General features: G+C 49.3%; 1 protein-coding gene across 1 annotated transcript in view; it reads left to right on the top strand.

Annotated features, from left to right (window-relative positions):
* WNT9A (Wnt family member 9A) overlaps positions 1 to 26051 on the top strand; it is a 59188-nt gene extending 33137 nt beyond the window's left edge. The window contains exons 2-4 of the mRNA XM_066553351.1: positions 9030 to 9289; positions 15283 to 15545; positions 25578 to 26051. Coding sequence (XP_066409448.1) covers positions 9030 to 9289; positions 15283 to 15545; positions 25578 to 26051 — 997 coding nt within the window. The remainder of the gene's footprint in view (positions 1 to 9029; positions 9290 to 15282; positions 15546 to 25577) is intronic.
* The last annotated feature ends 728 nt before the right edge of the window (positions 26052 to 26779 follow it).

Genomic DNA, 26779 nt, shown 5'->3' with positions numbered 1-26779 from the left:
GGGTTGGAAGTTCCCCTGTGCTGTTGCTTTTATCCTCTTTCCTCCTCCTCCCCATTGCTCAGAAGCTGATCCAAGGACCTTAGAGGATTTCCCTCTATCCCCAAACCCCAGAAACCTCCATTAGAAAAACCCATCAAGCACATGCTCTCCTTTGGAGCAGGGCTGTGGGGTTTGGCTGCTTCCCACCTTGATGCTGTGAGCTTTGAAGGGCCTCTCACCCCCACTTGGTGTTTTTGGGAGTGTGTAATGTTGTAGTAAGTCCTGTGAGGAAGCCCTGAGGGAGCTGGGGGTGCTCAGCCTGGAGCAAAGGAGACTCAGGGCTGCCCCCATCACTCTCTGCAGCTCCTGAAAGGGGCCTGTGCTCAGCTGGCCCTGGGCTCTTTCTCCAGCAGCACTGACACAACCAGAGCACACAGCCTCAAGCTGCACCAGGGGAAATACAGGTTGGATAGCAGGGAAAAGTTTTTCACAGAAAGAGTGAGAAAGTTCTGGAATGGCTGCCTGTGGGAGCCCAGGGAATTCCTCTGGCTGCCCTGCAGGACTCGAGCCCCTGCCCAGGGGGCTCAGAGACCCTGGCACAGAGCCCAAGACCCCTGTGCCTTTGATTGAGCCCTTGGAAAAAACAATTGCCAACTTTTATATGAAGAATTACAAGCCACGAAAGTTTAAGTAGAATGACAGTGAATTTATCACGGGGTGGAAAAATAGATTTTTGGGGTTTTTGGACTGGGGGTTCAGGGGGCAAGATGGAGGAATCTGGGCGTGTCCAGCCTTTCTCCTTCTCCTTCTTGGCCTCCATCTTCTGCTGTGATGGTGGCACTTTGGGATTGGTTTAGAGCAGAAGCTCAGTGTCTAACACAGGTGATGGGTATTGGGAAGTAACTGTAAATATTGCACATGTAGTTTTTAGTATAAAAAGATAACACAGCCCTGGGGCAGGCAGAGTGCCTCTGTCTGTGCTGCTGAGCGGAGCTGGCCTGGACAGGAGAAAGAATTTTATAGATAAGGAACAATAAACAACCTTGAGACCAAGAAACGAAGAGCTCTGACTCCTTCAACTGCTGGTCTGGGAAAAGAGACTTTCCAACACATCTCAGGGTCACTGTGAGCAGCCAGAGACCCCGAGAGCTGCCCGGGGAGGTGGTGGAGTCCCCATCCCTGGGTGTGTTTAACAAAGCCTGGATGTGGCACTGGGGGCCAGGGTTTGGTTGAGCTGTTGGGGCTGGGTTGGACTCGATGACCTTGAAGGTCTCTTCCAACCTGGTCATCCTGTGCATTCTGTGTGTCCAGTAGCCTCTGTGTTGGGGCTGTGACTCCTGTAGAAGCTGCAACTGAGATTTGGGCAGTGCTGGCTAAGGAGGAAGTGACATTTGAGAGGTTGTCACCTAAAGAAAGCTCTGGCCAGGCTGTTGAGAGGAAGATAAGGATCAAAACAGCCATTGGGGCGTAATTGTGATGGGAATTGCTGTGCTCTTTGCTGGAGTTTATAATTGCTTTATTTCATGGTCTCCCACAGCCAGGCCCCATTGTTTGGGGACAATGACAGGGAGAGGTGAGCCCAGGGCAGAGCTGGCTGGGAATGGACCTGAGGGAGGAGAACTGGCACGGCCATGAGGGCGGGTGGAACTTGCAAAGATGAGTTTTAGCAAAGCTGGGTTCGGTTCCTGGCTGGGGTTCAGCTCTGTCCTGTAAAGGCCTGTGTGGTTTGGATTCCCTCAGGCTGGGAGTAACACTTTTCCTCCTGTCACCTTCCTTGACCCTCGCAATGTCACAGCATCTTGTCAGGGGATCACTGGAAAAATTACACCGGGAAAGGGGTGAGGTGGAAGTGGGGAATTCTGACAGAACAACCTTTGTGAACACTTGCTGAGATTTCATTTTGGAAGCCTGAGGTTTGGAGAATCCATAACCTTATTTTTATGTAATCTAAGGAGATCTGGGATATTTTAGAGTTCACGTGGGCACTTAAAACTGTAAACATTTAAAAGCCCAAACAATGCAGAATGTGATGGTTGAGCCTTCCATGTTCAGCTCTTCTTCCAAATATCAAATCTTCACTACTTACCTTGAAATTCAGATTATTTTCTTGGACTTCTGGGTTTTTATACTTCAAATATTCAATAGCCTTTGTGGGAGGATGAGTGTGATAAATCAATTTAGGAAAGATTCACAGAGTAGGAATGTGATGAAAGGAGAGAAAGAGAGCAACTGGAGGTTATTTGGTACAAAATAAAATAATATAGGCCTGGTATTCAGCATAACTCAGACTCCTTGAGCTATGCAATCATTAATTTAGGTGTTGTGGTGAAGACTCGTGGTCAAGCTGTCAATTTTCCAGAAGATTTTTTAATTATTAAAGGAAAAGTGGTGGAAGGAGAAGAAAAAGGGCTGAAAATGTGGCAATTCCACAGGAAAAAATTAGTGTGGAAAGTGGAATTAGAATTAATCCAGTCAAGGTACAGATGGACCAAAGAGAAATTTCCTAATCCAGGAGGAAGTGGGGTAGGAATGCAGAATTTCAGCAGCCCTGTCATTCCAGGTGGGAGCAGCAGAGGAAACAGCTCCAGTGGCACTTGCAAAGGAAACTCTGGAGCACCTCAAAACTGAGGGTGCCCTCACAGGTCTGTGTAGGTGCCTTAAATCTGCCTCATCCTGCTCCAATCCCCAGCAGGAAAGTCCCCACTTCAACAAGGGAAAATCCAGGGGCACTGATGGAAGTGTGAGCTGATGAGGCCATAAAAACTCTTGACCCCTGAGATGAGTGGGAAGCAGGATCTGTCTTGAGTTGCCTCTTGGAAGGTCAATAATTCCATGATGTCACAGATAAAACTTGGCCTGTGTAGTAGAGCCAGGGCTCTGCTTGGGATCTCTCCCAAATCCTTGGGTGATTGAACTCCAGGGAAAAAAAAAAAAAAGTAATTAGCAATCTTTGAGATGAAGTTCATGACCAAGGAAGTGACAGGAATAGAGTGTGTGCAAACCAGATGGGTCTTGCTTTTTACATCAATTAATGATAAATATGGAAAGTGGAACTAGAATTAATCCAGGCATTGTACAGATGGACCGAAGAGAAATTTCCTAACAGAGGAGGAAGTGGGATCGGAATGCAGAATTTCAGCAGCCCTGTCATTCCAGGTGGACACAGCAGAGGAAACAGCTCATCTTGGATCCCAGCTCCAGTGGCACTTGATTTAATTATAAACCTTCTGATTTCCTGGCTTCAGACTGGTGGAACTGGAATGGGAATAGCACAATGGATGCTGCAATGGTTCCTCTCAGGCTGCTGGGGCAGCCAGGTCCTTCCTGATTTTTGGATCTTGCACTCAGAGCAGAAATTGGGGAAGGTTAGGTCAAAACCCACAGAATATCCTGAGTTGGAAGGGATCCACAAGGTGCAAAATTCTGCAGCAGAAATTTAAAATCCTGAATTCTATGAACAGTCTCTTGACTCTGGAGGTTGATGTTGCTCTCAGAGTCAAATTCCAGAGGGGTAAATCTTCCTGGGTTGTGTGCAATGAGCTGTTTGCTCTCTCTCCAGGTTCCTGGTGGACACACACACAGAACCCTTTGGAATCTTGGAATCTAGCTTAAAACAGTTTGGCTTAGAACAGCTGGTTCTCAGCTTAGAACCAGCTAAGTTTGGCTTAGATGGTCTTGGCTTTAAGACCATCCAGTTCCTACCTTTTTCCACTTAGAGGTGTCCACTCCGTATCCCACTCAGCCCCTTCTTGGAGCAAAATTACACAATCACAGGGTTCTGGCTGGCACTTTAATTGTAACAGCCATGGCTTGGGTGTGTAAAAAACAAAAAAACCATAGACACACACAACCCCTGAAAGATTTCCTTGGCAAGAACAGCTTGGCCTTTGTGAGGAGCTGAGAAAGCGTCCGACTGACACCGTTGCCTTACAGGACCTCGCTCAGCTGAGGTTGCATAAAAGGGCTTTATGGGATTAGAAGGGCTCCATGCAGCAGCGTGTCAGGTGGGGCAGCTCTCCCTGCCTCTGCCTGGGCTTTGTTATTGATGCCACGCTCTGCAAAGTGCCACCTCACCCCAGTCCCCAGGGCCTCTGGAATGTGCGTGCGGAGCCGAGGGCCCCCGAAGGGAAAACGTGTGTGTGGGTCTGTGTGTGTGGCTTCTGCTCTTCACCTGGCAGGGTTTCTGTGTGCTGGTCAGGGAAAACCCCTTTTCCCCCTCGATTTATCCTTGGCTTGTTCCAGGGGTGCTTCTGAGCAGCAATGCAGGCAGGATCTCTGTTCATTGTGTTACCCAGGTTGCTCTTCCAACAGCTGTGGGAGAGTTGTGGCACTGTGAAGAACCTTGAATCCCATTTCCTGCCATCTGCTGGTCCCTGGATCTTTATTTTGTCTGTGTTTAGGTGACTTTTGTCACCTAAACACCGTTGCTATCAGCCAGTTTTCTGGCCAGTTGATCTGTGAGAAACTGGACTTTGAAATATGCCAAAGCCAAGCTTCTGCTCTTCACCTGGCAGGGTTTCTGTGTGCTGGTGAGGGAAAACCCCTTTTCCCCCTCAATTTACTCCTTGGCTTGTTCCAGGTGTGCTTCTGAGCCGAAATGCAGGCAGTGTTTGGCAGATTCATTGTGGTGTCACCCAGGTTGTTCTTCTGCCAGTTGTGGCTCTGTGAATCTCCATGAATCCCATTTCCTGCCATCTGCTGGTCTCTGGATCTTTATTTTGTGCGTGTTTAGGTGACTTTTGTTGGAGATACACACCATTGCTATCAGACAGTTTTGGAAGGTTGATCTGTCGGAAAATGGACTTTGAAATATTACAAAGCCAAGCTTCTGCTCTTCATCTGGCAGGGTTTCTGTGTGCTGGTGAGGGAAAACCCCTTTTCCCCTTCAATTTATCCTTGGCTTGTTCCAGGGATGCTTCTGAGTAGTAACGGGTGGATCTCTGTAAATCGTGGTGTCACCCAGGTTGTTCTTCCAACAGCTGTGGGAGAGTTGTGGCACTGTGAAGAACCTTGAATCCCATTTCTGCTGGTCCCTGGATCTTTATTTTGTCTGTGTTTAGGTGACTTTTGTTGGAGATACACACCATCACTATCAGCCAGTTTAGGCAGGCTGATCTGTGGGAAAGTGTAATTTGAAGTATCCCAAAGCCAAGCAGCTGAGGGGGAAAGGTGGGAAGAGGGTGGGAATCACCAATTGCTCTGCAGAATTCTTGGCTGCAGCATCAATTCACATCTCCCTCCTCACTCCAAGAGAATCTGCTACAGCATCCTTGGAGCTTTTTCCCAGACCATTTAGGTGAACAATCCCTGCTCAGCTGGAAAGAAAAAAATGGGGAGAGGGAGCTTAGGAAATGTTTGGATGCCTCCCTCCCTCTCCTTTGCCAGCTGAGGGATTCTGGTGCCAGCCATCAAAGTTTGCAGGAGTGAATCTTTAGAGTACCAGGAAAGCCAGGAATGAACGTCCTGGAGATCTTGTTACAGATCTTTGCTGCAGTGAAGCTCAGGCTGAGGCACCTCTCTCCTGAATGAGCCTCCTGGGAGCTTTGGCTGAGTTTTGGGAGGCACCAGGGCTGGGTGATGTCCTCCTCTCCTTGGGGAGGAGCTGGGACAGGCCAGGAGTGAAAGGGTTAAAATATGCTTCAAACAGACCTTGCTGTTTGGCCTTTCAGATTTTTCAACAACAACAACAACAACAACAACAACAACAACAACAACAACAACAACAACAACAACAACAACAATAATAATAATAATAATAATAATAATAATAATAATAATAATAATAATAATAATAATAATAATAAATATTATAATACATTAAATATTATATACTATATATTATACATTATTATATTATTATAATAATATAATAATAAATATAATATAAAATTATATAAATATATTATCTAATAATATAATAATAATAATAATAATAATTATTATTATTATTATTATTATTATTATTATTATTATTATTATTATTATTATTATTATTATTATTATTATTATTATTATTATTATTATTATTATTATTATTATTATTATTTTGGGGGGAGCAAAACTTGAGGGAAGATATTTTTCCATGTTTCCCACCAATCCCTCTGTGCTTTTATCACTGCAGGGTTTTTCTGGAGATATCAACACCTTTGAGTGTAACTGAAGGAGAACATTTTCCTGCCCACCTTTGTCTTAAAAGTCCCACCTCAGCCATTTTTGCTCCCTCCCTGAGATATATCTGATATTAAATCACCTCATCAATGCCTCAGTAATGACTGGATCTGTACTGGATGTGCCTGGCTGGGACTCAGGGCAGGATTTTGTGCCCATTGTGCACCAAGGTTTGGGAGTTAAAGCATCCTGAGCCCCTGTGCTGCTGGCAGGATGCATCCCACTAATTAGAGAGAAATACTCATTAAAACCAGCAAATCACTGCTCCTGTCTTGGGTTTTTAGTGGTTGAAATGGCTTTTGAGGTATTAAAGAGTCTTTTTTTCTAGCTCTGCATCTGAAGAAGTAGAGATGCTTTGGTTTTTAAGGTTGTTTATTTATTTTTTTATCTATTACATTTTTTTCTGACTCACTGAGGTTTGGTAGGTCTGTTTGTGGCACACTGACTGTCTTTGGGGTGGTGTTAGTTTTTTATACTAAGAACTATGTGTACTTTATTTGCAATAATTTAAAAATACTTATCACTTATGTTAGACAGTCTGTCTCTAATTTAGAAGTGTCACTATTAGAGCAGAAGATGGAGGACAAGAATAATAAGAAGAAGGACAGGACACACTTAGATCTCTCTATCTTGCTTTTTGAACTTTTATTCTAAATCTTTAAAATTCTACTTTTTTCACATTGTGACAAATTAACTGTTATTCTGCTTAAACTCTTGTGGCTTGTACATCTTCACACAAAGCTGGCAATTTTCTCTGTGGGCTAAAATCTCTTTTTAACCTCTTTGCCAGGGTCTTGAGCCTTCCAGGGCAGTCAGAGGAATGCTCTGGGTTCCCACACTCCTGCAGGACAGGTGGGCCTTTAATAAGGGGTTTCCAGCATTTCAGCAAATTGGGTGAAGGAGCTCCTTTCTCATTCCCATCACCCCGTTTTTCCCAGTGCCATTAATTAGAGAGAAATACTCATTAAAACCAGCCAATCACTGCTCCTGCAGGACGGGTGGGGCTTTAAGGGGTTTCCAGCATCTCAGCAAAGAGGGGTGAGAGAGGTCCCCCTCCCATTGCCATCACCCCATTTTTCCCAGTGCTCCTGCAGCCCTGGAGATGTCCCAACAGCACTGGAGATGTGCCCAACCTTCCCCAGTGCAGGACTGCAACATTCCAGCGTGTTCCCAGCTCTGGATTCCCAGATTTTCCCAGCCATCTTTTCCTTTCTGGCTGTGGAATGTGTCTGCAGGTGCTGTGTGAGCCCTGGTGGTGCTTCCCATGGACTGTGGGACTGGCACCTGGCCGGAGCAGGGCACAGCCAGCACTGTGGGGCACAGCAGCCTGGCCAGCAGAGCTCTCCTGAGCCCAGCAGATGTTCCTGCAGCCTCCCTGCTCCTGGGGACCATGCCAGCCTGGTCCTTTGCCAGCAGCTGTCACTTGACACCAGGAACAGTCCCCTGGCATCTTTTGTTGCCCACTGTAGAGTCAAGAACCTTGTGCTGGTGGAGGGAGGGGACGAGGCAAAGGGACATGAATTTCTTGGGGTTATGGGATTTTTTTTTTTTAGGTTTTGAGTTTGTTCTGTCCTGTAAAAGCTTTTGGCAGCATCTCCTGGGAAGTGTGTCCTGCCTCGGGCTGTGGCTCGCTGGGTTTTGTGTCAGGATCTCCTCTGCTGAGGGCAGGGTGGCTTTCCGTGCCTTCTCAGGGTGTCTCTTGGGCTCTGATGGGACAAATCATGCCCTGTCCCTTCCCCAGCTGGGTTCTGGCTCTGCTTGGTGTGCTAAAATGATTTTTTCTTTATGCCCAGGACAGTGACAGTGGTGCTCGTGTGTTTTTGCCAGTTCCCCAAGTTCATACAGTGAGGCACCTCAAATGATTTCTTTCCACTTTCAGTTTTAAACACAGTCCTGTGGTGGAGGTGGCCAAGGGTTTATGCCCAAAGAAGCTCTGTGAGATCTGCTAGGGAGCATAAATCCAAATATTTCCTCTTAGCTTTTTCCTGCTGCCACCTTGCACACACACTGCGAGGAGCCTCACTGTAAATCAAATCCACAGGGAGGCTCAGCCAGGAGATCCTGATCCCACCAGTGACCCCATTTCTATCACTGCATTTCATGGAATCCCAGAATGGTTTGGGTTGGAAGGACCTTAAAGACCATCTAGATCCAAGCCCCTGCCCTGGCTGGGGATGCACTCACTAGATCAGCGTCCAGCCTGGCCTTGGACACTCCAGGGATGGTGCAACCACAACCTCTCTAAGCAACCTGGGGCCTCTAAGCCAGGGCCTCACCACCTTCATGGGGGAGAATTTCTGAGCTGGGGGTGCTCAGCCTGGAGCAAAGGAGACTCAGGGCTGCCCCCATCACTCTCTGCAGCTCCTGAAAGGGGCCTGTGCTCAGCTGGCCCTGGGCTCTTTCTCCAGCAGCACTGACACAACCAGAGCACACAGCCTCAAGGGAAATACAGGCTGGATAGCAGGGAAAAGTTTTTCACAGAAAGAGTGATAAAGTTCTGGAATGGCTGCCCGGGGAGGTGGTGGAGTCCCCATGCCTGGGTGTGTTTAACAAAGCCTGGATGTGGCACTGGGGGCCAGGGTTCGGTTGAGCTGTTGGGGCTGGGTTGGACTCGATGGTCTTGAAGGTCTCTTCCAACCTTGTGTGATTCTGTGATTCTATGGAAGGAAGGGTCTTTAATGGCAGGGCAGAAGCACTGGCCAGAGCACACAGGTCTCCTCCCCGTGCCCAGCCAAGGCTGCAGCAGGAGTGTCCCCAGCCCAAAAGGTCTCTCTAAACCATCTCTGCTTTGCTGTCTCTGCCAGCCTTGTGATTCTGTGAACCCTTGCAGTAATTTTTTGTTTCCCCTGCCCTCACCATGGTGTCCCTGTGTTTCTCTGCAGGCTGACGGGGAACGAACCCCTGACCATCCTCCCTCTGACCTCAGAAATGGAGGAGGCGGCCGTCAAGGCCCACTACAAGGTGTGTGACCGCCTGAAGCTGGAGAAGAAGCAGCGCCGGATGTGCCGGCGCGACCCCGGCGTGGCCGAGACGCTGATGGAGGCCATCAGCATGAGCGCGCTGGAGTGCCAGTACCAGTTCCGCTTCGAGCGCTGGAACTGCACCCTGGAGGGCCGCTACCGCGCCAGCCTGCTCAAGAGAGGTGGGGCTGGGGGCGTCTGGGGGGTCCTCAGGGGAGGGGAGTCTGGGGCCACCTCAAGAGAAATGAGTCTGAGGGGGCCTCCTCAAGGGAGGTCTGGAGGGGAGGCCTCTTCAAGAGAGGTGTGTTTGGGGCCTCCTCAAGGGAGGGGAGTCTGGGGGTCTGGGGGCTCCTGAAGAGAAATGAATCTCGGGGCTCCTCAAGGCAGGTGAGTCTGGGGTTGTGAGGGGTTTCCTCAAGACAGGTGAGTCTGGGGGGCTCCTCAAGGCAGGTGAGTCTGGGGGGCTCCTCAAGGCAGGTGAGTCTGGGGGGCTCCTCAAGGCAGGTGAGTCTTGGGGGGCTTCCTGAAGGGAGGGGAGTCTGGGGGATGAGTCTGGGGGGTTCCTCAAGAGAAATGAGTCTGTGGGGTCTCCTCAAGGGAGGTGAGTCTGGGGGATGTGAAGGGTCTCCTCAAGGGAGGGGAGTCTGGGGGCTCCTCAAGGGAGGTGAGTCTGGGGAGTCTTGGGGGTCTTCTCAAGACAGATGAGTCTGGGGGGTCTCGGGGGTCTCTGTTCTCATCTCCTGCCCTGATGGCCAATCTGGGCCATCCTTTGCTGGTGGTTCTTCCCCTGAGGTCCACCAAGAGCTCTGCGCAAGGCCTGAGCTCATCCCTGGAAGTGCAGGGCAGGCAGAGAATGTGCTAATGGGGGTAATTTATGGGCTTGCCCTCTCTGCTTCCCACTGCTGGCCCTGGCTGCTCCCTTTGGAGGCTGGAGGTGTTTGTGCAGGTCTCTGCAGTTCCATTTTCTGCCCATTTCTGCTGGAAACTGAGCTGCTGCTGGAGGAGAGCATTGGGAAGCTCTCAGAGCTGTCCCCTCTTTCTTTATTATTTCTCCTGTTTATTTCTCCTATTTATTTCTCCTGTTTATCATTGCCAGTCTCTCAGGAAAGAAGTTGAGAACATGCCTTTTTTAAGGAAATAAGGCAAACCTGACTGTTCTGTGCTGTCCTGTTAGAGGGGACAAGGGAAGCCCTGTCATAGTACAGGGCAAAAGTGGCTGTGTGCTGTTACTGCCATGGATGTGAGCAGTGAGTAATTAATTCACCTCTTCCCAGCAGCTCAGGTGGAGATGGCCAGAAATTAGGATTATTGGAGGAGAAAGTGATATTTTTAGTTCTTTTCTTTGTACCACCACATATAATCCAGTTTCTTCCACCCTCCCAGTAAAATCCAGTTGTTATTTCCAGGCTGCAGCACCATTTTACAGACAGCATTCAAGGGGCTCCAGGGCTTTGGTGACTTCCAGAAAACCCCACGCTCAGCAATGGGCCTGGACCTGGAAAAGCCAGGGTGTGAAAGGCTTTAAAGATAAGAGCAGAGGTTTGCAGGGCTAATTAGTGAGGAGGAGTAATTCAGAAGCACCGGGGCTTAACTAATGCACTGTCACTGACTGGTGGAAACAAGGAAAGTCCTTATGAAACCCAAGAGGTCCGGGCCAGAGCTGCAAGACATTTAAAAATATCCCTGCATGCCAGAGGAGTCCCTGGATTAGTGGTGCCTTGGGGAAGCCAAGCACTTTCTCATGCTGACACCTGGAGGCCACAGCTCGTTCCTTCAGACCTGCCTGTCCCCTAGGCAGGGCAGCCTGGAGTTAAAACCCCACAGAGACCCCCCCCCCCCCCCATCTCAGCCCTTGTCAGGGATCTGGGTGATAAATGAGAGCTCTGAGGGCTGCAGGGCTCTGCTGCTGTCTCATTCTGCCGTGGTTTATATCCCTGCAGCATCTCTGCCCTGCCCCGCTGCTGTAAATCCTTCAGGTGGTGTTCCTGAGCAGTAACACAGTGCTCTGTAAATCTTCCTCCTCGTCCTCCTCCTCCTCTGCGGGAGCTGCTGGTTCCTGGCTCAGCATTGCAGCAAGTGGTACCCCAGGGCAAAGGCTGGCATGTATCACCCACTAGGACACAGCTTTCCAAATCCATCACTGAGGGCTTGTTTCTCCTCCTCGTCCAGGGAGAAAGGAAAAAAAAGGGGAAAAAAACCCCACTTTTTTCACTTAAAAGCAGAAACTTTTTTTACACTTTGGTCACCAGACCAGCCCTGGCTGCTGGTTTGCAGCTTGGGCTGATGCAGCCCCTGTTTCTTAAAATAACAGGGGATTGTTTAAGGGACTCGTTATCCTCTTTGGATACTCGTGCACAATTTTGGAAATGGCTGAAACTGGATAGCCAGGCCCGGCAGACTGTCAATGCACCGGGGCTTAGAATGCCTGCATTGATTTAAAGCTCATTATCTTGTTACAAAATATCTTGGTGCAATCAAATAGTGCGTGGTGGAGATGGCTTTAAAATCTGGCCAGAGCCAAATGTCACATGGAGCTCGTTGGGAGCTGTGAGATGATCCCCGTGCTGATGGGCACAGGGAATTTGGGAAGCTCTCAGTGCTGGAGAAGGGGAGGAGTGGAGACAAAGCTGGTGCAAGGGGAGAAGCTGGCAGATGAGCTGCTCCTGCTGGCTTTCTGTCAGGTCTGGAATGCGTCGTGGTCGCACGGCGCTGACTTTCTGCTGGGATTCCACAACTGCTCTGGATTCAGCAGGGTGGAGAGCTGGGCTGCCCAGTTCAGCAGTTCAGGCTGGTGGCTGGGAGCTGAGTGTGCAAGGACAGCTTGGATGGGGTTTGGAGCGACCGGGCATAGTGGGAGGTGTCCCTGCCCAGGACAGGATGGATCTCAGCGTCCCTTCCAACCCAAACCACAGGCTCAGAGCTCCAGGTCAGGGTTTGCACACCCCATCCCAATGAGGATTCTCTGTTTGGAGGGTTTGCACACCCCATCCCAATGAGGATTCTCTGTTTGGAGGGTTTGCACACCCCATACCAGTGAGGATTCTCTGTTTGACACTGGTGCCTTTTCATTCTGTCTAGCTGTGGCAAGAATTCTCCAATCCAGGAGCACAGCTCTCTTTGGTAGTGGCATCCCTCTGGCAGGCATGTGGGCAGTCTGACCTGGGGTGTAACCTAGAAAAACCAAAGGATTTTAGTGAAAAAACACAGTTTACAAAGGATGAGAGATGCTTAGAAGGCTGATGGCTGGTTGTTAAGTGTGCAAGGCCAGATGGGATGGGCTTTGAGGCGACCTGGGATAGTGGGAGGTGTCCCTGCCCAGGACAGGATGGATCTCAGCGTCCCTCTAACCCAAACCATGCCATGATTGCTGGCTCAGAGCTCCAGGTCAGGGTTTGCACACCCCGTCCCATTGAGGATTCTCTGTTTGGAGGATTTGCACACCCCATCCCAGTGAGGACTCTCTGTTTGGAGGGTTTGCACACCCCATCCCAATGAGGATTCTCTGGAGGGTTTGCACACCCCATACCAGTGAGGATTCTCTGTTTGGAGGGTTTGCACACCCCATCCCAATGAGGATTCTCTGTTTGGAGGGTTTGCACACCCCATCCCAATGAGGATTCTCTGTTTGGAGGGTTTGCACACCCCGTCTCATTGAGGATTCTCTGTTTGACACTGGTGCCTTTTCATTCTGTCTAGCTGTGGCAAGAATTCTCCAATCCAGGAGCACAGCTCTCTTTGGTAGTGACATCCCTCTGGCAAGCATGTGGGCAGTCTGACCTGGGGTGTAACCTGGGAAAAAACAAAGGATTTTAGTGAAAAAACACAGTTTACAAAGGATGAGAGATGCTTAGAAGGCATTTTCTACCCAGAGGAGTCATCTGGGTACCCATGAGTTTTTGTTGTTGTGTGAATTGAGAATTCTCTCACCACCTCCAATTGAGTATTTGCAGTGCTGCAGGTGTTTCTGGGCTGTCAGAATATTAAAATAACAAAATTTGTTATTTTAACTCTCACCACTCTTTGCGGTGTCCTCAGTGAGTGTAGAGCTGAATCTTCTTTATTTTAGTGTCGTTTCTAGTGAGGAAAAGGTTCCTGTTCTCCTTTTCCAGGTGAGCAGTAGAATGATTGGATAATTCCTACCACAGTCTGGGAGGAAGTGGAACCTCAGAACCCTTGGAAGGACCAACCCTCAGTCTCCTGGGGTGGATTTTCCTCAGTCTTCCTGCTCCTGGGAGTGTTTTGGGAAGGCAGACTCTGGGAATGGCCACATGAGTTTGCTTGGAGTGTCATGAACCTCCCAAGGAACAGTTCCAAAAATGACCTGGCAGTGTCTCTGCATGTCCTTGGTTGACACACCAGCTCACAGATATATCCACTACTGTCACCATCCACTTGTGTTATTTTTGAGTGGGGGATTTCTTGAGTCCCATCCAAAGCTGTTCTGGAATTGCATCTCAAATATGCAGTCGTTTACAGCTTCCATAGCTGGGGAATGGGCAGCTATAAATACTGCCATGTTTGCTTTTTATTTCTGGCTTTTATAATTTGGATTGAAACCGTGGCTCCCTCTGGGTGTCATTTGCCTGTTGGGAGTGTGGATGCTGTCACATCCCTGTATAGGTGAGTGTGGAGGTGTAAAGAAAGGCTGTGCATGGGAGGTTTGAGGGGTAAACTGGGTTTTTTTGAGTGAGGTGCTGTGTTAGGTGACACAGCTCCTGCTTCCCAGCCCTCAGGTGTCATCTGTCAACAATTCTGCCAGTCTGGAGTAGGACCCAGTGATTCAGGAGGAGAGGGAAGAGCGAGGAGGACTGGAAGCCTCTGCTGGGTTCCTGCAGTTTGGTGTCCCCTTGGTAGCAGCAGTGGTACCTCCATGTCCTGTCCAAAACTTCATGGAGTCAAAGCTTTGGCTTTGAGGGGACCTTAAAGCTCATCCAGTTCCACCCCCTGCCATGGGGAGGGACACATTCCAGTAGACCAGGTTGCTCCAGGCCCTGCCCAGCCTGGTCTTGGATGCTTCCAAGGATGGGGCAACTCTTGCTTAACTCTTTCCATTTTCAGGCAGAGACTGTGAATGACACAGAGTGACAGCCACCGAGCTGGCCAGATTCCATGTGTGTTCCTGAATCCTTGTGCCACCTCTGTCCGTCATTCCTTGCCCTCCCCCGTGCCCTCTCCACCATCAGTGATGCAAGTAGAGCTTCCCATGCTGTGAGGGAGTCAGGAGGGCACAGCCCAGGCTTTTCCCAGAGGTGCCCAGCAGTGCCACAGGAGGAACAGGCAGGAATGGGTGCCCAGGGAATTCTACCTGAACTTGAGGAAGAACTTCTTTCTTGGGCAGTGACTGAGCACTGGTGTGGAGTCTCCCTCACTGGAGATATTCCAGAGCAGTCTGGATGTAATCCTGAGCCCTGTGCTGTGGGATGGCCCTGTTGGAGCAGGGAGGTGCCACCAGGTGCCCCGCCATGGTCCCTTCTGTCACCGTCTGGGGGCTGTGTACAAATCACGAACAGGACGGGGCTGCTGTGGAACGTGCCTTGAGCTGTTTTATTTTCCAGCATTAGTCTCATTCCATGATTATGACAATGGGAAGATGCCACCAGCTCACATCCTAGGCAGCAGACTAAGAACTTCATGTTACAACTTCCTTTATAAGTTTTTTGACCAATCACACAAAGCAAAAGCACATTGACAGTAGTTCCATCCAACCCCTATAACCACAGGTACCTTTGGTTAAACAGTGCTTGCTCATTTCAAATACAACACCTGCTGGTAAGCCTTAAAACACAATACACAGAGCTCTATTATTAAGCTTAGAACTTCCTAATATCTCGCTAGATAAACTTTTCTGCAGCTTAGGGAGTTATTCTAGACAAGCATTAATACACAGACCATTGTTCTATTTGTCTTTGCTTTTCCACAGTTTAAATAATTTTTCTGCTGACCTATCTCATGGCTGCTGCTTAGCTCTAATCACAGTTCTACTGCCTGTGAGGCCTGCCTTTTGCAGCTTTCCCAAACCCCTCTAATTTTGTGAATTCCCACACCTTCCAACCTTAGCACTCTCTTACTCCATGACGCAACTCATGCTCTTCTCCCGATAGGTTTTACCTCCATTTCCTGGGTGTTTTTCCTTTCTTTAAGCTGCAATTAGAGCCTGTCCCTGCTGTCCCTGCAGGTTTCAAGGAGACAGCCTTCCTGTACGCCATCTCCTCGGCGGGGCTGACCCACGCCATGGCCAAGGCGTGCAGCGCGGGGCGCATGGAGCGCTGCACCTGCGACGAGGCCCCCGACCTGGAGAACAGGGAGGCCTGGCAGTGGGGAGGCTGTGGGGACAACCTCAAGTACAGCAACAAGTTCGTCAAGGAGTTCCTGGGGAGGAAGCCCAACAAGGACCTGCGAGCCAGGGTGGACTTCCACAACAACCTGGTGGGCATGAAGGTGTGTTGAAGGCGCCGCGGGGTGGTGGTGGTGGTGGTGGGGGAGGTCAGGCTGCTGTGGGGTTTTGGGGGGAATGATGCTGGTTTTGGGTGTGGAATAGGAGAGGTGGAGGTGAAATGGATGGAGTCGTGCTCCTTCTGGAGGGGAGAAAGCTGAGCTGTGGGATTATGCTCTGGTTTTTACTGTGCAAAACCGTCGGAGAGAGACCAGAGGGAAAGAAATGGGACTGGCCAGGTTTAGGAAGTATGAGGTGGAGACAAAGATTGCTGGTTTCCCACAGGAAGGAGAGGGTTTCACACCACAAAGGGATGGAAAGACAGGTTTCTCAGGCTTACATGAGGTAGAACATGGAGGAAAGGTTTTATGCTGCCACAACATGTCCTTGAGCGACGCTTCTCTTGCAGCAGTTCAGTAGAGCATGGAGAGTGTAGCATCTCCTTGGCCAGGTTTCTTTAAAACTGGCTGGAGAAACAGCTGGCAGGGAACCAGGGTGGAGGTATTAATTTCTGGCTGACCTCAGACCTAACGGTCCCTTCAGTTTTGCCTTCTGGCAGAAACCTTCTGTGTCACCTAGAGCACAGAAACCTCCTGTGTCACCTAGAGCGGGAGACGGTGCTTGGTTGTAGAGTCCCTTTTTTCTTTTCCCATCTTTATCCTCTCTTCCTGCTCTTTACACCTCCTCTGAGGCTGCCTAGGGGCCTCCCTGCAGGACTGCCAGAGTTCAGGAAGCATTTGGACAATGCTCTGGGGCACATGGTGTGATTTTTGAGTTTGTCCCATGCAGGGCCGGGATTTGGACTCGATGATCCCTGTGGGTCCCTTTCCAGCTCAGCATTTTCCGTGACAGATGTAAAGGACAAAGTGTCTGTGAGTGCTGGGTCATCCCAGCAAGGGGAAAAGGAAGAGGCTTTCCACCTTCTCCCATAAAATGCTTGGCTGTACCTAGGCTAGAGTTGCTCCAACACGAAAATCCCTCAGATTGGCCAGCACAGGTGCTTAGGATCAGTGTTTCATTGCACCAACCTCCAAGGGGGACATACTGCAAGGCCAGAAATAGCCCTCGAGCCTTGTTATTGTCTGTGTGATTGGATGCAGGCTTGGGGCTGGGATGGGGGACCTGGGTCTCCAGTTTCCCAGGCAAATGCAGCCCAGCCAGTTGTGCATTCTAGGAATGGCCACCCCAGCTCAGTTGTTGCTGTGTCTATGTATAAAATGTCATTCCTCGCTACGGAATTGGGGCATCGGGGAATGCCACCAGCCAGGGCTGGCCAGCAAAGAGTCTCCCCCTCTCCCCACTACCAGATGCTCCTAGACAGCGCTGAGATCAGGATTAGAAATATCCTGGATTTAGCTGGTGTCTGGTTTTGGCTGACAGCTTTCCTGCTCTGGATTAAAGGGCTCAGTGTCTCTGAACTCCTGTGGCAGCTCTTTGACGTGTCAAACAGGCTTTGCAGGGAACTTGTCTCAACCCTGGTGTTGGTTGCTCTGTCCCATCTTTTGCAGTTGAGTGTGTAGCAGATGGGATGGCAGTGGAGAAGGTGGCCCTTGGAGGCTGTGTTTCCATGCTGGATGTTTCTGTGAGATGTCCTGGCTCTCCTCTCATTCCAGAGTCACACAATACAGTCTCATCAAAACCTCCAAGGATGTGACTTTGGCTGCCACTGGCATGTCCTTGTAGCTCCAGGGGTATCCACCAACAGTGGCAGGGCTAAAAACCTCCTAGATGGGTTTGGCCCAACTCCCAGTGTTCCCAATCCCAGGAGCTGCAGTCAGGATGTCCATATGGCTGAGGCCACTCTTGGATTTAGGATTTGTGTCCTTAATTATCATCTGTTCTCTACACTGCACGACTCTGAGCTAAACAAACTCCAAGGATGAGCGGGAGAGGTTGAACATTCCCCTCCATGTCCTGATCCTTGCGAGTTAGCTCCCAGGGGAAGATGCAGGACTCTCCAGCATCCTCTGCCTCCACTCCCCTTGGCACAGTGGGACTGTGGCCACTGGCAGTGGTTTCTCAGTGTGGTATCTGCAGCTGAACAGCTGAGTAACAGTTGTGACGGTTGTCCAGACACCCAGAGCCCTCCTGGCAACCCAAGTCACAGACCTCTGCTGCAGGTCAGTGATCCACTGCTCCTATTTTTGTCCACTCACAACGTCCCTGTTGAGTTGGGATTGCTGTGTGACAGCTTTCCTTTGCCTGTTTGCAGCAGCAGTTGAAATGATTTCTCTGTTTGTGCTGCTGGATATAATAATTCATCGGGCCATGGCGTGGTTGAAAGCCAAGCCAAGCAGCCCAGCAGGCTCACAGCTCCACCATGGAGCCAGGCAGAGAGGGAGGGAATGTTGAGGAGGAAGCTTTCAGGAGGGTGGTGGTGGAAGATCAGGAGAGCACATCTGTATGGTTGGGATACGTGGCCCTAAACCCCTGGCACAATTCAGTGTCACTAAGATGATGATCAGAGATGAGGACCCAGGCTGGCTTTTTGACTACAAAGTCCAAACTTGCAGTGCTTGGTTCAGATTCCAGAATATTGAAACCAGTTTGACCCTCTTGATGTGGTGGATGGATTATCTTTGGCACTGCTTGCTCTCAGGTGTGGATTAATACCAGGTTTGATCTCTGTTCCTCCTCCTGTTCCCACTGCAAGTGCAGGGATGAGAGGATGGAGGCTGAGGGCAGCACTACTGCATTCCTTGCTGAGTTTGTGGATATTTTCCTTGTGGAAGGAAGTGAGTTAAAGATGATTCTCAGCACATTTTCTGTGCCTTCAAAGAAGCTGCCCACCAACCAACTCCTGCCATAAAGACTTTGCCACTATCAAGCAGGGTTTGCTCACCCAGTGACTGCAGCAGTCTGAAACCCCTTTGGACTCACCTAGCGTGGTTATTGGAACAATAACCAATCTAGATTTGATTTTGGGTGGATCAGAGGCAGTAGAGGGGTGCAGACAGCCTTGATTTGTGCCATTTTGGAGCTGAGCAGTTTGGAGCTGGGGTTCTTGCAGCGTGTGGATGTGTGTGTTCACTGAGGGAGTGGAGAAGTCTCTATGAGTGATACAGCACAAGCTTGGTGGTCTCTCACTGATTCTTTACGTGTCATTTCTCCCATCTAATTACTCCCCACCATGGCAAAACATACAAATAGTCCCTTGAGACCCAGCAAAAAAAAAAAGGTCCTGTGCTGGACTGACTAATTTGGCAAGCAACCCTCTCCCCTCCTGGTCACCACACCAGTTTCTCCATGGTGTCACACCAGCAAACAATCCCTGTATTTCTGCAAGGGTGACATGATCCTATCCCGCCTAGTTTTAGTGTCTCTTGGTAGACGTTCTCATTTAATTATGAATTTACTTCTGCTTTTTTACAACCTTGATGGGCTGCCTGTAATTTTGCTGCCACCAGTGAAATAATCACTGAACATGTTGTGCCCATGGTGGCTCACCAAGTTATATGATATGACCTCAGTGGTTAATGAAAGGGTGAGCTTGTCTAGTTTGAGGATGAGGTAATTAGACCAGGACTTCTCCAGCCTTCTCTTTATTGAAAAGCGGGAGTTCTGAATAGACCACTTATTAAAAAAGCAATTTCCCTTCCTTTGCCAGATCTACTCTCCCTCATTCAGCCATTCTTTCCGAGGGGTCTTGGGTGGAGAGGGTTTTTTGGGGGGAGATGTGTGTGTGGAGGGGATGGGGGAGAAGTCAACTGTATTAAAGCTCCGTGGCCAGCAATGAAGTTTCTGAGTTATATTAAATGAAGCCCAGGCAGCCTTGCTAAAGCTCTCATCTTCTCTCCATCCTCCCCCCTTTTCCCCCTTGTACACACAAGTGCAGCCCTCTTTTGTAACCCATTAATGAAAAGGCGGAATATTAGAGCACTCAATTAGTTCCACTGGGCTTGAGTAAGTGATGTTTTAATTAAATTTGCCCAGTTTCTCAGCCAAGTATCATTAAACATGACTTTCCAACTCCCTCTCTGGAGCGTTGCTAAGTTTCTTAATCCCAGGAGTGCTGACCTCTTCCTGAGGTATGTCTGGTCAAGCATGTCTTACAGATCCAAGGGGCACAATTAAAAGGGGCTGCTGTTACCCTAGGAAAAAAAATTATCATGTTCTCACTGCCTTTTCCCTTCATCCTTCCACAAACCTTTGCCTGAAGTCCATGTATAACCACAGTTGTCTTGAGTGTTTAATACAAAATTATGGGGACGTAGAGATGGAGAAGAAGAAAATGTCTCTCTTCCAGCAGTTTCCTGCTTTGAAACTGGTTCCTTTCATGAGGCTTCATTGTTTTTTGCACAAGATGCTTTGGTGTGTGCAGAGCAAGTGTTTCTGAGGGATCACAGAATCCTGGAATGGCTTGGGTTGGAAGGGACCTTAAAGGTCGCCTTGTCCCAAGCCCCTGTCATGGTCCTTGTCACCCTTGTGGGCTTCAAGTCCAGCCCCACCCTGAGACAGCTACACCTGGAACCATCTGGGGTGCTCTGGAGAGGATAGTGGGAGGTGCCTGGACTTTCCCTTGCTGTTGACTTGCTTATTTTGGAATTCCATCTGAGGAATGGCTTTTCCCCCCCAGGCAGCGCTGGCAGGGATCTCTCTGGAGGGCTGGAGATGCACTCTCCATATCAGGGAGATGTTTGCCCAGCTATCATCTGTCTGAGGAACTTCATGAGCTATCACATAACACGTTATCAGAGCATGCCACCCTCTTCATTTCTGGAGCTCTGTTGAGCAGAGGGGGGAAATTGAGACCCAGAAAGATTAAGTGACTCACTAAAGGTCACACACAGGCGGAGTGAGGCACAACTCTCCCGTTGCAGGGACAGTGTTTACAAGCACTGACCATCCATTCTCACACAGTTCCTGCTCATTAACACAGTTCCAGTCCAACTCCAGCTTTTGCTGCACCCTCATGATGTATAATAATTGCTGTTTTGGAGTTTAATCCACTTGGTGCATGCAAAAAACCAAAAGACATAAAGCATCCTTCTTGGCTGTTTTTTAGGGATGTGTTTGCAGTGAGAAATGGGGCATCACATGTTTACCAAGGTACAAATCAAACCCAGCAAATAACAGCCTGAGAAGAGCTCTTAATGTACAGATCAGTTTTCAGGGCCACCACTGGTATTAATTGCTGCAGGTTATGACAGGTAGGAATGCCCAGGCGTGCTCTCTGGATTTTCCACTTCTTTCAGGCTGAGAATGGCTCAGCCAAAGCCTTTCTTAGGCCTGGAAATCAATACTCTGGAAAAAAAATTGCTTGCTGTGTCCCATAAGTGATTGCAGTTGGTTGTTTATGTGGACCTTTTTTAGCATGGGAAGCATGCTAGGAATACTGAGCATGGGGAAAATACTTCTGAAGTTCTCAGTTTTAAGTAGGGTTATGTTGTTCTATGCTTAAATGTTTGTGTTTTAATACCTATGTCACAGAAATATGAATGTTCCCATTTTTTAAAGAGGGAAGGCTGGTGGGAGGGGAAAGCTGTTCTGAAAAAGCAGGTTGAGAACAGCCTGAAAAGAAGGGGTTTTTTTAACAAGGTAGAAGAAAAAAGAAAGGACAACTTCTAACAATCTGTGAAAGTTTTATAGTTCAGCCAGTGGCATTGGCCAGTGTGAAGGGACAAGTCTGGTCCACTGCTTGTGTGTGGGGACCATGGCTGCTGTCCAAACAAACGTTAATACTTGAGCTGAGAGAATGACTAAGCCTATTTAAATTGGAGAGGGCTCCGTGTACGGGGCGACGGAGGGGATTGGATTTGTGGGGAAGCATCCCAAAGCCCTTCCCAAAGCCAGGCAAGGCTTTTCCCTGGATGAGCTGCCTGCGAGGAGGGTTTGCTGCCTCCTCTCCCCCAAACCATAGCGAATGGTTTGAAGCCCTGGAGCCGCAGCCCAGCCATGACGACAGCGGAGCAATGAGTGCGGAATTCCCACGGCCGGGTGTCCGCCCTGGGCTGCTGCTGCCCAGACAAGAGTTGTCTGAAAAAAAAAAACCAAAAAAAAAAACCCCACTGCCAGAGCCCCGTGACCCAGCTGGGAATGAATGGGAATCCTGTCCTCGGCGTTTCAGCTAAAACACTGAGAAATTGTGTGTTGCAGCATGTCTGAGACTGATCATGACGGGGGCACTCAGTCTGAGCTTCGCGGCGCACCATTGTTGGGAGGAAGGATTACATGTTGCATAGCAATGCTCTGCTGTGATCCCTTTTCCCCATGTAAAGCCATTTGGGAAGGCAGTCCAGCAGAGCTATCTGGTTTCCTCCGAGCAGGAAAACCCCAGGAAAAAATGGTTCTGTCTTGCTTTGTGTTTCCCTCATTCTGCGTTTGTCAGTATTGGGTGTTCTCACGGCAAGGTCAGTGGGAATTTGTGTTCCTAAGTCAAGCTAAAAATCCTTATTTTCCTCCCAAACTGTTCTGTTTGATACTGCCAGACCAGGTGGTTGTTCAGAGAAGAGTGGGAGGACAGAATTCCCATGTGTGATGCCATCCCTGACCCACCGCTTGTCTTTGTTTGGCTTTGTTTTCATGGTAGGAGCTCTCTAGAGCACACAGTACAAAAATGATGCTCCTTCTCGCTGCTATTCCTGAGTTACTGCAACACTGCTGCTGTCTGGTATCTGTGGAATTGGGGCCATGGGGAGCATGAAACATTTTGTGCCTTGGATGGAAGCTGAGCCACTCTGCTTCACATCTGTGACAAAGGTGCGGGTGGCCACCCTTGGTGTGGATGAAGTGATTATTCAGTGGTGAGCTCAGAACAGGTTCAGGTCTGTGTAGGATGGAGGTAAATCAGGCTCTGAACTGTGATGAGCCCTGAAAAGAAAGCAGGAGCTGCTACAGCTCTTGAAATATGATTTTATATGGTAAAACCTTATTCTTCCTCATCTAACCAAGACTTTTTTGGGAAAAAAACCTGTGTTTTTCTATCCTGGAAGAAGGATAGAAGACCTTCAGGTTTGAAAGCATGATCCAGACATTTGTCCTAGGATCCAGCCAGCAAAGCTTTCTCCAAGCAACCTGCTGACTTGGATCAGTCTTGCTCTGCTTCCTGAAGAAATGAGGTGGATTTAAGTGTCTCTGACAGGAGCTTGCAACAAGAGGAGGAAAGGTCGTTGTGGAAGCTGGGGAGCGGGACGGGAACCTGAAGGGCTTTGCCAAGATTCATTTTGGCTCGTGGGTGGCTGGGGCTGCAGGCAGCAGTTCCCCATCACGCAGCGCCTCGAGGAGCTGCAGCGTGACTGACAGCAGCAGGGGAGGCTGCCTGGGCAGGGAATTTTTCTAGGATTTTCACTCTTGCTGCCTCGTAACATTCTTGAGCCCTTCCCGGTCCTTCCAGGAGAAGCTTTACGGGGCGGTTGGGAGGCACCGCGCTTGCACGGCAGCCACAGGAAAATCCACACTGAATTTCATAAACTGCTGCATTCATGGGGACATGGGCAATGGAAACCTTTTATGCTTTGGTCCACCAGAGCTGTCCCAGCCACTGCTTAACAAGGAGCTAGAAGCGAGTCAGGAAAATCCACACTGGGGCTCATGTGGAACTTTGTTTGAGCCCAGATGAGGAGAATAGAATTAATCTACCCAAATACACTAATTAGTACCCCTTGAGGGACCTTTATGCTGCTGGAGGGACAGCTGGTGTGAGGAGAATGTTTTAAAGCACCTCAGTTAGTGCTAGGTGGAGATATTTAAACACCTGAGTTTGGCCCAAAGGGCAGGATTCCGCTCACAGACTCTCCTGAACTGAGGTGCCTCTGTGTGGGCTGGGTCCCCAGGCTCCTGTTGGTGATAGAGATGTGCTCAGCTGTCAGTGGGAGCCTGGAGAGCTGTTCAGTGGAGCAGGTGTTTGCCTCACTGCAGGGTCCTGCCCTGCTTTGGCTGCCCCGACTGCGATGAGAGTTCTGAGGTGTTTCTCGAACTGAGGTGTTTAAACTCGAGTGTTTGCCTCGGTGAGGTCAACCCTGGCTGGCTGGTGCGATTTAAGTGCCTAAACCTACATGCTTACACCTGACTGAAGGTCCTGTGCCATCAGCCAGCTGCCAGTCCATCAGGATCAGGTTTTCCAACACGTGTTGGGCTGTATCCACCAGCCCCATGTGGACGCCTTGGCTGCAGTGCTCCTGCAACGTCAGCACTCCTGCAGAGCTCCAGAGAGGTGGCTCCTGACAAGAACAGCCCCGACTCCAGGTTCCCTTCCTGAGTTTCATGACCCTGTCTTGTTCAATCAGCTCCAAGCCCAGGAGCAGGACTACAAGCTGAGCCAGTTCCTGTTGGTTGCTTGCTTTCCCAACTCCTGGGCAACGGGGGTTGTCTCCTTTTCCAGGTGGAGCAGATGCAAATGCGCTGGGGGAGGAGGAAAGGTTGAGGAAAGCCTGAAGTGATGAATGACTCCAGTGTGCAGCCCTTTCCCAAGTATCCCAGCAATTTCTGCCCGGTTTGCTGATGGTGTGGGCGTGAAATCAGGTGGAGGAGCTTTGTTTCACACGAACTCAGCTCTCACTTCTGGACAAGCAGTGAAACGGGACTTTACACGAGGGAGGGGACGGGTGAGAGTTGGGGTTTTCCCCCCTCCCCCTCGGTGTTGAAATGTGTTCTGCACGCTCTTGTCTGACATTGTGGGATTTCTTGTGGACTTGGCGAGACACTTTGGCACACAAAGCGTGACAGCCCTTACCCAAGCCATCCCAGCTGAGCGCTATAACCAGCAACACATCTCCCCCTGTAACCCGCCACCGCTCTGAATGCTACTGTGTATTATTGGATTGCACTTGCAAAGGTCTTTGGCTGTCACAGGAATGAAGTGTGACCATTGGACAGGCTCTGCTGAAGGCTGCATTATGCATATTGTCTTTCTAAAAATGTTTCTGGAATATCACAATTGGGCCAGGCCCCAATTCCAAGTCCATGACCTATTGCACGGTTGCACATGGGGCTCAGCAGGATTTGTGCAGCCAAATAATTAAGAACCGGATGGTCAGGAAATGGACTGCAGCCAGTCCTCTGCTGTCAGGAGGCCACAGCAGAGCCAGATGCCATCATGGGCACGGGGGGAGGTTGTTTTCTTCTTTTTTAGGTACCGTAGATGCCCAAAGGAAGGGCACTTTCAGCAGTACTTTGGTGCCTTGTCAGGACCCAGCTCTGTCAAACAAACTCTGTCCTCACCTGCTGTTTTAAGGGGTGGTTGTACCTTACCCATTTAAAGTCAACAGAACCTAATTTTGGGGAAGGGGCAGGGTGGGAGAATTAGAAATACAAATTTGTGTTTATAATCTGTGGGCAAAATGTGGGGTATCTGTGGTTGTCCAAATAACATCTCTGCTCATGTGTTGCCCATGGAGGTGCTCCAGGTGTAAATCTCTCTCTGGAGAAGGGGAGCTGGAACATTCCAATGCTGCTTCTATGTAGATGGGTGTGGTTTTGTGCTGTGAAACTTCTTTATTGCAGTTGATTTGAAAAGAATGGGATCCTTTGTTTAGCATCAGGCAGCGGATGGTGCTAAACTAAGATTGCTTCTTCTTGTACTTGGGTTTGGGGTCCTGTGGTATGGAGAAGGTTCCTATCATCCACATTTCTGTTCTGGAGCATGTGCCACCCCACCTCTTTCCATTTCTTCCACTTTTATATCTTACCTACTTATTATTGACAAAGTTAAATAGGTGTTAAAATATGTATTAATCTCTTAGTTGTATCACAATTTCAGATCTCTATCTACACGATGAGTGTCAGCAGTGGACAATCTTTGTGCACCTTTTCGATATCTTTAATTAGCCAATTAAGCAAAGTTTTTGCAGGTGAATGTCATACTCTGGGAACTGAGAGCCTTTTGAAGTATATCCTGTAGGATGTGTTTTGAATGTCATACTCTGGGAACTGACACCTCTTGAAGTATATCCTGTAGGATGCCTTTTCTGTCTGCTTCCAACAGATATTTTTTGGTATTGTCTTCAACTTGGTGTCCCTGAAGCGTCTTCTAGAAAATGTCATGTTTTACTTGATGCTTTGATGACTGATTCTCTTTGGGGCCGTGTGTGTGTCTGCAGGTCATCAAAGCCGGCGTGGAGACCACCTGCAAATGCCACGGCGTGTCCGGCTCCTGCACCGTCCGGACGTGCTGGAGGCAGCTCTCCCCCTTCCACGAGATCGGCAAGCAGCTGAAGCAGAAGTACGAGACCTCGCTCAAGGTGGGCAGCACCACCAACGAGGCCACGGGGGAAGGCGACATTTCCCCCCCTAAAAAATCCATCCCCGGCCACAGCGATCAAATCCCAAGGACTACGGATCTCGTCTACATTGACGACTCCCCGAGCTTCTGCCTGATGAGTCGCTATTCCCCCGGCACCTCGGGACGGAAGTGTTACAAGGACAAGAACTGCGACAGCATCTGCTGCGGCCGGGGCCACAACACGCAGAGCCGGGTGGTGACGCGCCCGTGCCAGTGCCAGGTGCGTTGGTGCTGCTACGTGGAGTGCAAGCAGTGCACCCAGAGGGAGGAGGTTTACACCTGCAAGGACTGACATGACCCGCGGCGCCTGCTGCACGGGCCAGCTTGGAGAACTGCCTATGGAGACAAACAGGGTTTGATTGACCTTCTGGCATCTGGAAGCTATGTTGAGACATAAGCACTTTGTAGGGTACAGGTGACCCAGCTGTGTTGCTGTTTTGTTTTGGGGTTTTTTTTGTTTTGGTTTCTTTGTTTTGTTTATCATGTAGACTGAATTTTCATGAGGTCCAACCATGTGGAAATAAGTGCCTGTCACACTGGGGTTAGACACCAGTTGACCTTCTCCTTCGTCTACGTAGTTTGACGGATCATTTCTCCTTGGAACATTGTTTCAGCCATCCTCCATGGACTCCTGGGCTAAGAGATTCCCTTTGGCATGAATATCCTGTACTTCTTTATTCCTGGAGCTCACCCTGCTGCTTAGAGAGCTGATACAAAAGATCTTTCCGCTTTGAGTGCGGTCGTGCCGGAAGCGGACATTTATTTCTCCTAAAACTGGAGAGGGATTTGTAGGGAATGATGGGTTCTTCCAGTGGAGTTTCTGCACATGGAGCAAACCAGGCTCTGACAAAGAGACCCACGGGAGTATCAGCTCTTTAATGACAGCTCCGTGTCCGCGTGCACTGTCACCACGTACAGCTCGGAAACGTTGGGTCCACCACGCTGCAGACAGAAATAGATCCAAGAAAGAGGTTGGGAAGACAGCAGAACACCAGATGTGCCTGTCCCCTTCAGTCCAAT

Source organism: Molothrus aeneus, chromosome 1, assembly GCF_037042795.1.
Source record: "Molothrus aeneus isolate 106 chromosome 1, BPBGC_Maene_1.0, whole genome shotgun sequence".
Taxonomy (NCBI): domain Eukaryota; kingdom Metazoa; phylum Chordata; class Aves; order Passeriformes; family Icteridae; genus Molothrus; species Molothrus aeneus.
This window is presented reverse-complemented; position numbering and strand designations above follow the sequence as displayed.